Source organism: Dryas octopetala, chromosome 1 (genome assembly GCF_963921425.1).
Source record: "Dryas octopetala chromosome 1, drDryOcto1.1, whole genome shotgun sequence".
Lineage (NCBI taxonomy): Eukaryota > Viridiplantae > Streptophyta > Magnoliopsida > Rosales > Rosaceae > Dryas > Dryas octopetala.
In genome coordinates this window covers 20,874,011-20,890,696 of record NC_141366.1, presented here as the reverse complement: position 1 = coordinate 20,890,696, position 16,686 = coordinate 20,874,011, and the positions used below count along the sequence as shown (strand labels likewise).

General features: G+C 34.5%; 1 protein-coding gene across 2 annotated transcripts; it reads right to left on the bottom strand.

Annotated features, from left to right (window-relative positions):
- Positions 1 to 5,889: 5,889 nt before the first annotated feature.
- DPBF2 (Basic-leucine zipper (bZIP) transcription factor family protein) lies at positions 5,890 to 12,111 on the bottom strand. Of its 2 annotated transcripts, XM_086229149.1 has the most exons (5): positions 12,055 to 12,111; positions 11,107 to 11,997; positions 6,230 to 6,301; positions 6,104 to 6,133; positions 5,890 to 5,976 (listed from the first exon to the last, which is right to left on the bottom strand). In XM_086229149.1, the coding sequence occupies exons 1-5, from the start codon at positions 12,109 to 12,111 to the stop codon at positions 5,890 to 5,892; spliced, it is 1,137 nt and encodes a 378-aa protein (XP_086085275.1). The 2 variants fall into 2 exon arrangements, with proteins under 2 accessions (XP_086085275.1, XP_086085274.1); XM_086229148.1 differs by having other exon boundaries at positions 11,107 to 12,111.
- Between the last annotated feature and the right edge of the window lie 4,575 nt (positions 12,112 to 16,686).

Below are 16,686 nucleotides of genomic sequence, written 5' to 3'. Positions count from 1 at the left end.
TTATTTTAACTAACTTAGACCTTTGGTTGTGATTCTAGAGCTTAGTTGTGTGGAAATGAATTTTAGAAAATGAAAATTCAAGAATTTGACAATTACTATTTTTTTCAGAATTAAATTATAAGAGTAGGATTTTTCATAATTTTTTTTTTGAAAGCAATTTGACTATTTTGAGGTTATAGGAAATTAGTACTCATCAATACGAGTTCGTAGAATTTTTCGGTGAATTATTTGGAGTCTCGAGCTATTTTTGGTGAATTTCTGAAGTTGGAGAAAATAGAAAATATGAAAATTTCTGTAAATTTCGATAAATTTCGATAAATTTTGGCAAAAGTTTCCCGAAAAATTATTAATCATGTGTTTCGATTTCGACACCCTAAAAAAATGAAATTTTCGGCGAAAATTTCGAAATTTAATTCCTCGGTTTCATGTTGCAATGTACCACCTACTGTTATATTCCATCTATTTTTCTGTTAAACGCTGATGTGGCGTGCCACATGTCACCTCTTTTCTTTTATTTTCGGATTTTTATACTTTTACAAACTTTAAAAACTAATTAAAAATAGCTCTAAACTCAGAAAAATACACAAAAAATTCTTACAGACTCGTCTTAACTAGTACTAATTTACTATGAGGTAAAATTACCAATTTTCCATGGGGTAAAATTACCAATTTTCCATATAAGTGTTTCCATAAAATTTGGGAAGTACAAATTTATTTCCAAAAAATTAAAATACTCTAGACTTTTTAAAAATTCATAGGATAATCTCCAAAACTCCAAAAAATACAACGTCTACACCATTGGTCTTCTAAAAACTAACATTATCTTTCTTGTGAACACTTGCTATCTGAGTTCGGGAGATTATCCTATGAATTTTCAAAAAAGTATAGAGTATTTTAATTTTCTGGAAATAAATTTGTACTTCCCAAATTTTCTGGAAACACTCAGATGGAAAATTGGTAATTTACCCCATAGTAAATTAGTACTAGTCAAGAAGAGTCCGGAGGAATTTTCTATGTATTTTCTGAGTATGGAGCTATTTTTTATTAATTTTCAAAGTTTGTAAAAAAATAAAAAAATAAAAATCCGAAAATAAAAGAAAAGAGGTGACACGTAGCGCACATCCAACACGCTAGTGTTTAACATAAAAATATATGGAATTAACGATAAATGGTATATTGCTACACAGAACAAAGTTTGTATGGCAATTAGTAAAATTTTTTTGTTTGGATGATAAATGCACACACCCCTTATAATATGGGTGATAAATGTGCAAATTTCTCTTTTCAAAAAAGAATCTTACTCCTCATTGTCCCCAAATCATCCCTACATTTTCTCTTCTCCGATCATTTTGACATTCCCCCTCCTATCTAACCATGACCCTAAAAAGAAAAAGAACAAAGAAAAAAGCTATCAAGCTACCATGGTAGCCTCCTAACTTATTAAAAACTCATTGAATACGGAACATATACTTATTTTGTCATCTTGCCATAGACATGAAAAGACAAATTTTTATTGTTTGGAACCATCTAATTTATAGAATGGATCTTAATTAAGATGTTCACATTGAGTGATTACAAACTTTGTTGTGAAGCGGCAACCTTTTAACATTTGTCCAATAATTTGTGTAGGAAATGGAATGGAAGCCAACCTCCATACTTTTCATTTTTATAGGCCAAATAACATTTTTGGTTCCTTTAGTTTTACCAATTGTTCTTTAATTTTGGCAACTTTGGTCATGTACTATCATAATAACTACAATCAAGTCCAAATCATTAACCCCTTTTAAATTCTTGATGAAAATCTGACATGTTAGGGGTAATATGGACATCTCAAATAATTCGTGAGTGAAAGTCATTTAACTTGATGACGTGGCTTGATCACATATTGATACATATCTTTTCTTTCTTATTTTATTTTTTTTATTTGTTGAGTTTTTTTTTTTTTTTTTTTTTTCAAGTTTTAAAGATATAATAAGAAAAACCAAAAGTGAAAAAATTTGAGAAATTTTAATCAATAACCTCTTTTAATACCCCATAAACTATTTTGACCCTCTAGCTCCAAATCTTACTTTTATGCCCCTTTTGCTTTTTTTTTTTTCATATCAAAATACTCTTATACAAATACATTGTGGTGATCAGACAGTCCTTCTGGTGACTAGTGACCAGACAGTCCTTCTGGCGACCATGTGGCGAGTTGAGTTACTGTAGCAACCAAACCTTCCTCTTCCTGTAGGCTGCAGCAACCATGGAGAGCGACCTCCATCACTGGTCAACGCCCATCATCTCCTTTCTCTATCTCTATCCCCTTCTTTCTCTCAAACCAAATCTGAAAACAAAACAACAAAAATTCGAAAACCCAGATTTGGGTTTTTCTCTAAATGGGGTTAGAGAGAAGGGGAGACAGACAGAGTAAGAGAGACAAAAATGAGATGTCGATGGGGGAGGTGGAGGATGGTGGTGGGCACCGGCCATCGACCCATCATCTTCTCTCCCAACCCAAATTGAAAAAAAAAAAAAAATTGAAAACCCAGATCTGGTGAAATGTGCTATAGCCATATCTGGTTGAATTTTTAATCGTTACATGGTTGAATTTGTGGTCGCCACATAGTGGAATGTGCTATAGCCATGTGGCGACTACAAATTCGACCATATGGCTACCAAAAATTCAACAAAATCTGGGTTTTTTAAAGAAAAACTCATTTTATGGGGGCGCCAACAGCTGAGATAGCGAATGGCGCGGCGACGATGAGGCAGTGGTTGGTTGGGGAGAAAGGAAGGAAGGGGAGAGGCATTAGTTGGCTGGGAAAAGAAAATAGTTTATGGGGTATTAAATGGGGTTATTGATTAAAATTTCTCAAAAAATTTGGAACCTATCCCTAACACGACCTCACCCCTCCACCCACTGACGCTGCCACCATGCCCACCAGCACTGTCACCCTGCCCACGGACACTGCCAACTTGCCTACCGATGTCGCTCCCTGCCGCCGTTCCCCTCCTCTTCTCTCTACATCTCTCTTTCTCTCATTCATTTATCTTGGAGAAAATCGTGAGCCCAAATATGGATAGTTGGTCCGGAGAGGTCAAAAAAGAGACATCAATGCCTCTGATCATATGTTTTTGGAAAGGCTTAATTATCGATTTACTACCCAAAACTGTAACTCATTCTCACTTCACCACTTGAAAGTTTTTTTGTCCCAGATTACCACCTGTAACTTACATCCGTGTCCCATTTTACCTTGTTCCGTCAAAAATTCCGTTAAAAATAATGACATGGCCGTAAATGTTGTCGTGGCGCGCTAGATGTGTGCCACATGTCACATCTTTTCTATTATTTTTCAGATTTTTTTTATTCTTATATTTTTATAAACTTTGAAAATTAATTAAAGAGAGCTCCGAACTCAGAAAAATACACGGAAAATTCTTACGGGCTCATCTTGACTAGCACTAATTTACTATGGGGTCAAAATGCTAATTTTCCCACTAAAAATTTTCAGAAAATTTGAAAAGTCCAAATTTATTTCTAGAAAATTAAAATACTCTAGACTCTTTGGAAATTCATAGGATAATCTCCCGAACTCCAAAAAATATGAGATCTGCACCGTTAATCTTCTAAAAACTAACAATACCTTTCTCGTGAACACTTGTTACCCAAAAGACCTCTCGGTCTTAGAGGAAAATAAATTTCTCTATAAAATAAATTCTAGAAAAATTCTAAAATTTCCGTAAAGTCTTGAAATAATTCTCTAAAACAGGCTTTTGGTAATTTCCAAAATATTTTTGAGAATTTTTCCAAGAGTTTACGAAAAATTCTGGAATTCATTTAATAGAGGGAAATTTATTTTAATTTTTTAGAAATAAATTTGGACTTTCTAATTTTTTTGGAAATTTTTAGAGGGCAAATTGGTAATTTAACCTTATATTAAATTAGTGCTAGTCAAGACGAGTCCGTAAGAATTTTCCGTGTATTTTTTTGAGTTCGGAGCTATTTTTAATTAATTTTCAAAGTTTATAAAAATATAAGAATACAAAAATCAGAAAATAATAGAAAAGATGTGACACGTGGCACACATCTAGCGCGCCACATCAGCATTAACGGCCAGGTTATTATTTTTAACGGAATTATTGACGGAACAAGGTAAAATGGGACACGGATGTAAGTTACAGGTGGTAATCTGGGACAAAAAAAACTTTCAGGTGGTAAAGTGGGAATGAGTTACAGTTTTGGGTGGTAAATCAATAATTAAGCCTTTTGGAAAAAATAAAATAAGAAAGAAAAGATATGTGGGGGATGTGTGATTGGGCCACGTCTCCAAATCAGATATATTCCATCCTGGGTCATTTGAAATGTCCAAAATCCCCCTAACACGTCAGATTTCTTTCATGAGGATACAAAAACAATGTTCCCATCAGTGTGCAGCACCCTTACGTACGAGTGGGTTATGGAAACCACACGTACATCTATGGATGATTTTTTTCTTTCATTTTTTTTTACCGTCTTTACTTCATTTTTTTTTTTTCTTATAAAAGGGGTGAGTAAAATGTCACTCTTTAAGGTAATTTGCAATACATTGTAGTTGTGGAAGATACTATATATCTACCCAACTTTTTCTCTAAACTATTCTTTGCCAATTTACATGTTATTCTTGGATTCTAAAAAAAATAAAAAATAAAAAATAAAAAACCTAAGAAACATAAAGATCTTTGTCACATGAAATGAATTGATGCCACGTAAATCAAAAAACAAAAGTTAAAAAAAAAATAGTTGAGGCATTAAGTATTTTCCTAACTTGAAAGTTAGCATGAGTTAAAAAAACGGGTGTGTACGTAGATCCTTCTAGGTCTCTCTTTAACTCTTATTAATATAATAGAAATGCTAAACTTTAAATTTGGAATTATATATACTTAATTCTTAATTCTTGACATATATAAATGTGCATTAAAGTGATTTTAAAATTTCAGGGACTACAATTTCGACATTTCAGTTTTAGGGTGACCTACATAAGGAGCCAATCAATCAGCCATGTATTTTCTTTTTCAATTTGTTTAGATTTGATTAGAGATTATTAGGGTGTATTTTTAAATGATTTATGGATTTAATATTTTAAAATTAATTAATTTTTATTAAGAATACATCGGTGTAAAAATAATATGAAATTCTTAGTGTAACCGCAGTTACACATACCGATTCACGAAATATTATTATGTATATGAGTGGACGACGAGTTATAATATAGGTGGACGTTGAGTTTATACTTGTAGAGTATAGTGTTAATAATATCCAACCATATTAAAACATATAAATTGGTTACACCATGACGGTTATACAAAATAATTACTCTTGATCCACTCTCTATGCAAATTGATCCGCATTAAACTTATTGTAACAAGAACATATTGAAGGCTTCAGAATTAAAAAAAAAAAAATGTTATCTATTTAATCATTAAATGCCTTTAAATCATAAAGCAACACATGTTTTTGTCATAAGTACTAGATTATATGTTAATTAAGCAAGAAACTATAAAGATAAAACCATTTAAATTAATAATATCTTCAACCTCATTTTTTTACTTATTGAATAAGAGAAAGAAGATAATAACTTATTTAATTGTTACATCACATTCCACTTATTTCTACAACTACATTCTACTACTGAAACATGTTTTTTGATATGGGGAGGGGATTCAGACTTGGACCTCTCCCGATAAGATAAATACTACTAGAATAATAGCTAGTTTGTTTAACTTCTGAAACATTGACCCATCCACTTATTGATACACATTAAAAATGTAATACACATATTCTTCTATTCACATACATAAGTATGTCCCTCACATTGCTTGCATTAATCCTCATATATGTGTCCATTGTGCCATCTTGAGTTCCATTGTTCACCATGTCAAGCTTGCTACCCTCCTGATTATCCTCAACTTTTCTGCCACCCTTTGTGCTCTTGTAGATTGTTTTCTTGTCATCACCTGTCATATGTAAATGATACAAAGTAATTTCACACAAAATCTCACCCTACGCCTAGAAAGAAACAGGGAAAATTCATCATATCAAACAAGTTTCTTTAAAATCAAAAGCAACACAATTTGGAGGTACCTCTTGCCTTCGCCTTTGTTCAGATTCGGCCTAGTTTAAATAATCAAAGGTGAAAAATGTTTCATTAGTGCACTTTAGCAATTGTATTTTTAAAGTAATTAAGAAGGAAAATTTCTTGTTTAATACCACACTTTGCTTCAGCTGTTCATTCTCCACCTGAAGCTGATTCCACTCGGCTTCCAGTTCCGAAGTATACGCCTGTAGGTAGTAGAATATTATTAAGAAGAGATAAGAATGAATTTCATTCGAGTAATGCTACATGAATTATATTTTTTGACTACATTATATTTACACACATAATGAATAAAAAATAATTTCATTTATTAAATAATGAAGAATGCTAGGTGTCTTCTCTTTTGTGCTTTCTCTTTATGTCTTCTCTCTTATTTTGTTAATTCTACAATATAGTCTCATGATTGGAACCGTTCATTTTCTAGATCACTCCTTAAAGACCATCTTGGCAAAAATTTGAATGAATCAGAAATCGTTTAGTCATCTAAATGCATGCTATCAAATAAATATATAGATGATTTTGATAACAGTTAAATTTACCGTCAATTATTTGATAATAGTTAGATAACTAAAATTTCTCTTATTTGGTTAATATTTTGCAGAAATGATCTTTAAAAGGTGATCTAGAAAATGAACGATTCCGATTTTAAAACTACATTGCAAAATGAACAAGAGAAGAGAGAAGGCACAAGGAGAAGGCACAAAGAGAAGACACGTAGCATTCCTCTTAAATAATAATCTAATAGGGAAAGGCCTTTTTTGCTTGCTACCTCTTAAATAATAATCTAAATAGGGAAAGGCCTTTTTTGCTAGATTTATAATAGAGAGGGGGCTATAAAGACAACCTAAAAGCAAAGGATATGGAAAGTTTAGGGCCCAAGGGGCATGCCGCATGGGTAGAGCCAGCCCACAAGCATCAGCTTACCCTTCTCAGTTCTCACCCTCCCCCTCTTCATATAGTTTGTAGTTTGCTCACCCTTCTCACATTCCCCTTCTTCTTATAGTTTATAAGTTTTATTTTAACCCTCACGCTATTCTTCAACTTAAGAAATACCTTGTTCAATTTAATATATTTACATATTTATGATTAATTTCTTTTAGGTGTATAATTTCTCATTCCAATTTTGAGGATTTTGTTTGAAAATTTTTAGATATTAATTTATGGTTTTTTGAGATTGCGACTGTGTAAGATTTGAGGTGGTATTGGAAAATTTTAAAGTATTAAATTTTGATGTCTTTTTTGAATTTGTAATGATTTATTATCATGAGTAGTAGCTTAAAATTCCTATGAGCACCAATTTTTTTTTTACAAAAAAAAAAAGAAGTTGTTTCTATAAACTTAGAATAATATGTTGTGATAAAAAAAAGAAAAAGTTTGATGTTCATATTTGAAATGAGCTGGTTTATATTCCATAATGATTATGATTTGGAGTGATAATTTTTAGGGCTTTTTACATATTAATAAATAAACATTTCCTAATTATAAATTGATGAATCAACTAATTTTCACTTCCATTTTGATCAATGATTGATCAAATTGTACAGTGAAAATAATTTAATTACTATTAAAGACCAAAAAGCCATTTTACCAAAAAGATGGTCAAGCCCACCATTGTACCTCCGACCGGCCACTGGTGGGCCATCATCCGGCCTAGTGGATCATCATACGGCCACCAAAGACCTCCAACCGGCCACTTGCTCTTCTAGTTAATATATTTGAGTTTTCTTTTAGAGTGCTGCTATTTGCACACCCTTTTCTTCTCTTTGCACACCCTTTCTAAAAAAAAAAAACTCAAAGGAAAAGACCTTATACCCCATCCATTTTTCTTTTTGCACACCCTTCCTAAATAGAAAAAAAAACACACACACACCCAAAAATCACACACCCCATCCCCATCTCCCCCCCCCCCGTACACACCCCCTCCCCACCTCTCCTCTCTCCGGCACACACCCATCCCTGAGCAGCCTACCACCACCGGCGACCACCCCACCCTCTCTTCTTTTTCTTCCCCCTACCCCGACCACCTCCATTCTTCCAGCAAGCTCACCGTCGCGCGCCGGAGAAGAAAACTTAAAAAAAAAAAAAATTGGATCGGGTTCGGTGGACCAGTGCCGAACCCGATGGTTTCGTTTGGTAGGTACCCACAGAACAATCCTATTCTATTCGGCGGGTACCTGTCGAACGAAACCACCGGGTTCGGCACTAGTCCGCCGAACCCGCTGCAATTTTTTTTTTTAATTTGTTTGGCTGTCTGCTTGGGTGAGAGGAGAGAGAGAGAGAGAGAGAGAGAGAGAGAGAGAGAGAGAGAGAGAGGAGAAAGGGAGGAGCCGAGGAGGGGCTGCCGGGCTGGTTATGGTGGCTGTTTTGGGTGGTGTTGCGCGCGGTGGTGGTGCTGCGAGGAAGGTGGTGGCGCGCGGTGGTGGTGGTGCGAGGAATGTGGTGGTGCTGCTGGTGCGAGGAAGGTGGTGGTGCTGCTGGTGCGAGGAAGGTGGTGATCGGGCGAAGGGAAAAAAAAACAGAGCAAGGGGGGGTGTGTACGGGGGGGAGATGGGGATGGGGGTGTGTGGGTGAGGGAAGGGCCAAATGGTCTTTTCTCTTGAATTTTTTTTTTTTTTTTCAGAAAGGGTGTGCAAAAAGAAATTTAGGGGTGTGCAAATAGCAGCCCTCTTCTTTTATAATTTTATTGTAATTATGATCTACATAGGAGAAGTTAAGCCTACAAAATTACAGTGGACCAATGTCCAAGGCCTAAGAGCATGTACAATGGAAAAAAGCTAAAAGTTATGCTAAATGCTATATTTTTAGCTTTTTATTATAGCTTTTGTGATTTGCTCTAATGGTATAGAAGTTATATTTTTGTGTCCAACCAATAAGGGCAAATCATGTATATAGATTATTAACTTCAACACCCACATGAAGTTTAATTCTCTCTCTTGCGGGGCTCACATATTCAACAACCTCTCTCTTTCTCTCTCTTTCTAACCAATCAACTCTCACCAACCAACACCAATTTTTTCTTTCCTCACATGTTTTTTTTTATGTGGGGCTACAAGTTTCTTGACAACCACAATATCATTTGCTATATTTTTCACTATATATTGTGGAAAATATAGCTTTAGCATATCAAATGCTAAATATACTCATACCATTGTAGTGAATTTTTTTTTTAATTTTTATCAATTTCACTATATTTTAGCATAGCATTTAATCATGTCATTGTACATGCTCTAATGGGGATGGGCCGGCGTACTAGGCCTAAATTATTACAAAAAGGGGTGAAGGGTTGGGGGATATGCCGCAACTTCCTTTTCAAACCCCACACAAATATTTTCCCATAAATATTCCAACCCTACCCTTAATTATAAGAAAAAAAAAAAAAAAGTCCAGCCACCCTCGACTGCAACCCGAACCACCCTCCCTTCCACCTACCCACTTTTCTAGTAGGCCCCACCACCAACCCATCATATTGCCAGCCTTATGAGCTTTCAGATCGAGAGAGAAGGGGAGAAAGATAGAGAAAAGGAAAAATAGAGAGAGGAAGGTCATCGGTCGGTGGTGGCCGACTAACAGCGTGGATGGGGAGGGGAGGGTGGTTTGAGATGGCGGCTGTTTGGTTCTTTTTTATGTCTTATTTTTTAATCTGATTTGAGGGCAAATATGGAAGTTTGTGGAAAAAAACTTGTACGTGTGTACGTGGGGTTTAAAAAGAAAGACCACTCTTTACTCACACCTCCAAATTTCTCACCTCACGCCCCTTTCTCAACTCATACCCTATAACTTTTAATTTATCTTATTTGTAAATACACACCTCCTCAAATTCTCAAAATGCCCTCATTTTACAAGAAAAGAAAAAAAAGAAAAAAAAGAAGAGGAAAACCAAGCCCTAACCCTAATCCCACCCCCAATTGCCCCACCGGCAAACCAACCTGCGGCCTACCTTCCCTTCTCTCTCCCTCTCTCCTTCCCAATTATCTCCGTCTTTTTCCTTTTCACTCATTCCCTCTTCCTTTCTTTCTCTCTTCCTTTCTCTCTCTTCCCTCCTCTCTCCTTCTCTCTGGTCTATTGCAAAGGGAGGATGGTTACCTTGCCAGTCTCTAGATCAGTGGACGGCTACCTCGGATTTGGGGCTAACAAGCTTGCCGACCTCCCTCTTCAACAGATCGAAGAGAGAGGGAGGAAGAGGGAAGAGAGAGAGAAAGGGAGAGGGAAAGAGGCAAAGATAAAGGGAATGAGAGAGGGAGAGAGAAGGGAATGGAGGCTTCAGGTTGGACCGCCGACGACCTAGGCAACACGGCTGCGGTGGGGGTGGGGTCGGTTGGGGTTTGATTTTCTTCTTTAGATTTTTTAATTGTGTGTCCTTTATGGTCTTTTCATGTTAGGATAGAATTTTAATTTCAAAAATAAAAAAAGAGAGGGATGTGGTCCTTTATTTAGTTATACCCTTGTTGAGCTAGTTGATAGAAATATGTGGTCTTATATATTTTTTTTATTTGGGGGGAAGTGGATCGAATTTGGGTGCAGAGTGAGATTTCACGACCCTTTCAACTGGACTACCCAACTACCATAGTCTTGTGTATGGTCTCGTATTGTCCATAGTTTAAATTTAGATAATACTTTTTTAAAAGAACATTTAGTACAATTTGGTAGTTCATTGCTTATTCGCTTTTACCTTAATTTTGTTTCTAGTTTTAATTTCTTTTTTTTTTTTTTAAAGATTTTCGTTTAATTGGTATATAATCTGCATCTTCCTAGTTGGTGTGTGTATTATTTCCAAACTTAACAGTAAACTACAAAACCATGGCTCAGATACATTTTTGTTTTAATTTTTTATTGGCACAATTTCAATAAGCTTGCTTGATTTCTTTTGCTGCATTTTAAAGGTCAATTATAAGTGATATTATAGTTTGAGGAGTATTTAACCTGATTCATCTTCAAGTCTTCAAAATTTTGACTGTGCATTTTATGATATGATAATTAGATAGATATATACCTGTTTCCTTGCACGAGACCTTGCTGCTGACTCTCGATTCTTGATCATCCTGCGCTGCCTCCGCTCCACCACCACCTCCGGAGGACCATCTATTATCCTCTTTTTCTTTGACCCCCCACTCGATTCTGGCAAACTGTGACATTTCTCAATTGTACTGCTGTTACTAACAAAAGATGGTTCTCCCGCAACCATTTTAGTACCCTGTCCAAACATTGGGTATGTTGCTGCAGTTGCATTTGCATATCCATTCCCGGAGAAGTTGTTTGGCACAGCATTTTGGGGATGATTCAAATACCCCGAACCAACAACCTGCCCCATTCCGAAATTCGTATCCAAACATGTGCTGCTGCTGCTACTATTTGGGATCATGGTAGTGTTGCCACATTGTTGTGGAATTGGGGTTGCCATTATGTTGGAAAAAGGCTTGGACTTGTTGGGTGATTCTTGAACAACCCCGGCTTTTACTAGGAAGTCTTCTAGAGTAATTTCACCAATTGTTTGCTGGCGCTGGGGAGGTCCGGAATTGGCAATGTTGCTAGGCTGCTCTAGCTGCTGTGGTCGACTTTTGTCGATCTCCGACCATACCTCATCCACAGTTTTCTTGCAAAGCGGGGTAGGAATGGAGAAGGAGCCCTGCCGGGAAAGAGGCGCGGGCTGAGGAGAAGTTGTGTATTTGTCATTGACAAAATCCTGATCACCTTGGTTGTTGTTTGGTGGTTGGGAAGAGACTTGGTTTTCTTCAACACACCAAATGTTGGCAAGGAATTCATCCATGTTCATGGACCCAAAACTCCTTCCACTCTTGCACTGAATTTCCTCAAGGGTGAGTGAGAATATTGAGTTCTGTTTACCACTCATTGAAGAATGTGAGTTGTCTTTGGGTGATTCTTGCTCTTCTTGTTGTTGCTGCTGCTGCTGCTGTTGTAGCAGTGGTGGCTCAAAGTTGACATTGTCATTACCATTGTGATTATAGCCAATGCTTCCAGATTCATCAGAAACTACCATTTTGGCATCAATTGGAGGGGAATCATGTAATTGTTATTGCGAGGATAGATGCTTTAAATTTTAAAGCTTATTTGCAACAGTGAAAGCTGAATTATCCCCTGCATTCCCAAAGATAAATGAGCTGTGAGTCTCTGCATGCAGTGGAGTTTTCAATTAAAACCAACATCTAACTTCATCTAACCAAAAAAACAAAAAACAAAATAAGAGAGCGAAAAAACCCAATTTCAATTCAGGAAAGGGATTGTATTTGAGGAAGAGAAAATTAATCCATTTTTCTATCTAACATTACCTTTGGCACTCTGGCTCTGCCACCCCTATACAACAATAAAAAAAAATAAAAAAATCAATGTGAGCCCAGAAATCAATGCACGGTTGCATGTGAGTTGAAGACTTGTGTCAAAGTTAAATAAATGCAGAGACAGGTGCAAAAGAAAGAATCTGCATGCAACACAAGAAAATGACATTTACCACTTTTATTAGTCCACTGTTTTCCAGAGAAACCACGAAACCATGCTCTATACTGAACAACAAAGCCAACTAGGAATAAAGAACTTGGGGTGAGATTAAAGAAGGAAAACAAACATGCCCATATCACACAATAAGATCAAATATCAGATTTCACAGTGATCAGCCACTGAAGAGATCTTGCATGCCCAGCAAAAAAAAAAAAAATTGAAAAAGAAGAACACTAAAGAGATATAGAGAAATGAACAAAAAAATAGAATAAAATACAAAGAGGAAAGATATTTAAGAAAAAAAAGACATGCAAGTATGCAAGATATATTTACCTGATGCTGATCTGCTTCAATGGATGCCAGAGAGTAGAGCAGAGAGCATCCTATGAAGGGCAGGAGATTTGAATGGGAGGAGTCTGTAACTGCCATTGCCATATTTCAATGTGGTTTTATGTGGCCCCCACATATTGTTCAGCTCTTGGACACGTTTGGTGCCACATGCATGCCTATTTTCTTCTGCGGAGAAAGCCAAAAGGAGGTGCTCAACATTGATCATGTCACCAGGGTGCTAAATACTTGCATGACATAACAGCCAACATTTAAATCGGAAATAAGTGAAAACTTAATGTAAATGCTTTGAATTTGGGCATGTTCACTAAACTGGAATCAAAATTAGCATGAATTGAAATAAGTATGAATCAGAATAATATGAATCGAAATGAGCAAGTATTGAAATAAGTATGAATCAGAATGAGTCTGAATCGGAATCAACAATTCTCATTAACATGTTTACCAATTGTTAGAAATTGGAATGAAAATAAAACTTATTCTCATAAACGTGTTTACTAATTGGCAGAAATCAGAATCAAAACTAGTTTGATTACTATGCCCTCATACAAAATTATAATATTTATGTCAACTATTAAATAATCAAAAAATTTTAAATGAAAACAAAATTCATTTTACCAAAATAAATTCTACCACAATATTTTGAAAGAAATTAATTTTTATACTTTTAATTATAAGTTATAATATTTTGGAAATATTGATGTGGTGTAAAAAGAAAAAAAGAAATTTGATATAACCTATGTTAAAATACTAATAATAGAGGCCTTCATTATACAAAAAAGAAAAAAGCCCTCATTATACAAAAAATAAATATCAACCTCATCTAAATTAAGCATGGTGTCATGTTATGGTTTTTGGATTTTAGCTATAGAGGGTATTTTTGGATTATCAAAAAAATATGTGAGGGTATTTTGGAATAAAATTTTCATTCCGGTTCCCCCTCTCTCATTCCGAACCCCCCCCCCCCCGGCGTAAGGAATCAAATTCCTCTACAATCATGAATCTCATTCCTAATTTCATGTGGGCCCCTCATACATTTATATTCCCTCATATGTTAATAAACATATGAATGAGAATGATTCCCAAATGTTAAGTAAACGTAAGGATGTGAATGAGAATGATTCTCAAATGTTAGTAAACACAAGAATGATAATCATTCTCATTCCTATTCCTCTCATTTCCATTCATATTTAGTAAACATGCCTAATTGGGTGGTTAGCAATTGTAGGTGACGGAAGCTAGTTGAACCACAGATTCACCCACACCCCAGATATTGTTAAGAGTAATTTTTCACGTCCGGGATATAATTTATGTAAAGTTTAATTTCCCTTACAATATATAAGGTTAAGAGTCTTCTCACACATTGCCAATTAGTTTTGAGTTGGTTACTTCATTTTCAACATGGTATTAGAGTGTGCAATACAATTATATATAACGCTCAACAGTGACGCATGCTCTCAAATTACACAAAGTTGTCCACATATTTAGCTTAAGTGACACCACATATGTGAAGAGGCGTGTTATGAGTAATATCCAAAATTTGAGATTTAACTATTTAAGGGTCATCCTTTACAGTTTATAGGGTGATTGATTGCTTTGGATTAGATTCTTTAGTTTCAATAAATATTTCCACCAATCTTGTGTCCCCAAATGGATAAAAAAACCCATAAAAATGTTTTATTAAATTTTAAGCTATAGATGGTGACTTAAAAATATAATTTTTTTTTTGGAAGGTGTTTAAGTGTTAATCAAACGGCTATTTAAATTCCTTTTGTGCTCGAATGCCCATTTTAATTATTTTTTCATTAACTAACAAAACTGTAACTCTATAATGGGTTTATTCTAGTAGGAAATATTATTATTTAGAGTTTAAGCTTTATGGTTTAAGTGTAGTCTAGGTTTACAGTTTAAATTAATGTAGCTTAAATAATAAAATAATAATATGTAAACTTCAATATGGTTTAAGTTATTTTACAGTTTTATATTTACATCAACGTCGCTACAAAATGTTAATATTTACATGAGTTATTTATACTTACACCACCTGAGGTTTATCGTTTTTTCACATATACCATCTGGGATATATCTTATGGGGTTTCAAAAATTACACATATATCCCCTGAGGTTTCAAAACTGTTGCACATAACCCCTTACAGTGAGACAAAAAATGATGAGAAAGTATGCAAAAATGCATGCTAAAGGGGTGGAATGACCTAATAAGATTACTCAAGGTGTAAGGTCCAACCTCAATACAAATATCTTATTTTTTGTTATTTATTATTTCTCTTGCAGGGGGTTATATGCAACAATTTTGAAACCTCAATGGGTGTATGTGTAATTTTTAAAACCCCAGAGAATATATGTGAAAAGACGATAAATCTCAGGAGGTGTAAGTGTAAATAACTCATATTTACATATTGAAGTTTCTTAATCTATTTCGTTTTAAGAAGATAATATCCAATAGTAGCCTGGATAATGTAAAGGTTTTTCTAAAATCTATTTTTATTTATTTATCTAGCATTAATTTGCAGGGAAGGATCTATCATCTATGACATCTTATTTTTGACATAAGTTTCGACACAATATTTCAATAGCGCCCACTCTATATGAGATTTCAATGATTCGAACAATCAATCTTTTAGGTCTCCATTAAATGATCATCATTGCAAAAAAATTAGGTAAATCGAAAACCATTTACTTACAAAGATTAAATGGTCAACAAAATAAACACTAGAAAAGTTGACCGTTTAATCTTTGTAGGTAAATGGTTTCCGATTTACCTAATTTTTTGTAAGGATGAACTTTTAATGGAGACCTAAAAAATAGACGGTTTGGATCATTAAAATCCTATATAGAGTAGGCTCTATTGAAATATTGTGTCAAAATTTGTGTCAAAAATTTGATGCAACGAATCCGCCTTAATTTGCTATGTGTATGCATTAAATGTTGTATTTCATAACATTGACTATAATGTTAATTAGTGGTAAATATAGCAATTACACCCAATTTTTTAACAAATTTCATCAAGAACCAATCAATACTTAATTTTTTTTATAACCAATCAATACATAATTAGGACTTCTAATAAATACATTAGACTAATAATACCCTTGTGGTTAATATAATGTTACAAAATCCCAATACAAAATCTTAATTTTCGTATATAGATTGAAAAGTTGGATGGAAAATTAGATGAAAAGTGGATAAAAATTGAACTTTGTTTTTGAATTGTGACAAACATTAACCATACGGGTATTTCTAAAAAAATAAAATCATATGAGTAACACTAAAATAATGGTCAAACCACAAAGACTAAGGGGGGTGTCCCCAACTCAGATTTTAAAAGAGTTTAATGGATTTTAAAATCCATAGAATTCATCAAAATCCAAAGGAATTTGGTGGAATTCTCATGGAATTTGTTATGTGTAAAAAATGCATTCAAATCCATTAAAATCTATCCAAATCCATCCAAATCCTTCACTTAATGAAATCCATGACTTTTTGAGGACACTTGAATTTCATTGGAATCTATTAAAATCTGAGTTGGGGACACCTAAATTTCATTGGAATCCATTAAAATCTAAGTTGGGGACACCTAGATTTCATTGGACTTTTAAAATCCAATGAAATCTAAGTTGGGGACACCCCCCTAAATTTAGAATTTTGTAATTAGGCCAAATGACATTTTTGGTTTTTATACTTTTACAAAATTTTTATTTTTAGTCCTATATTTTCTGCATGATAACAATTAAGTAAAAATAGTTAACATCGT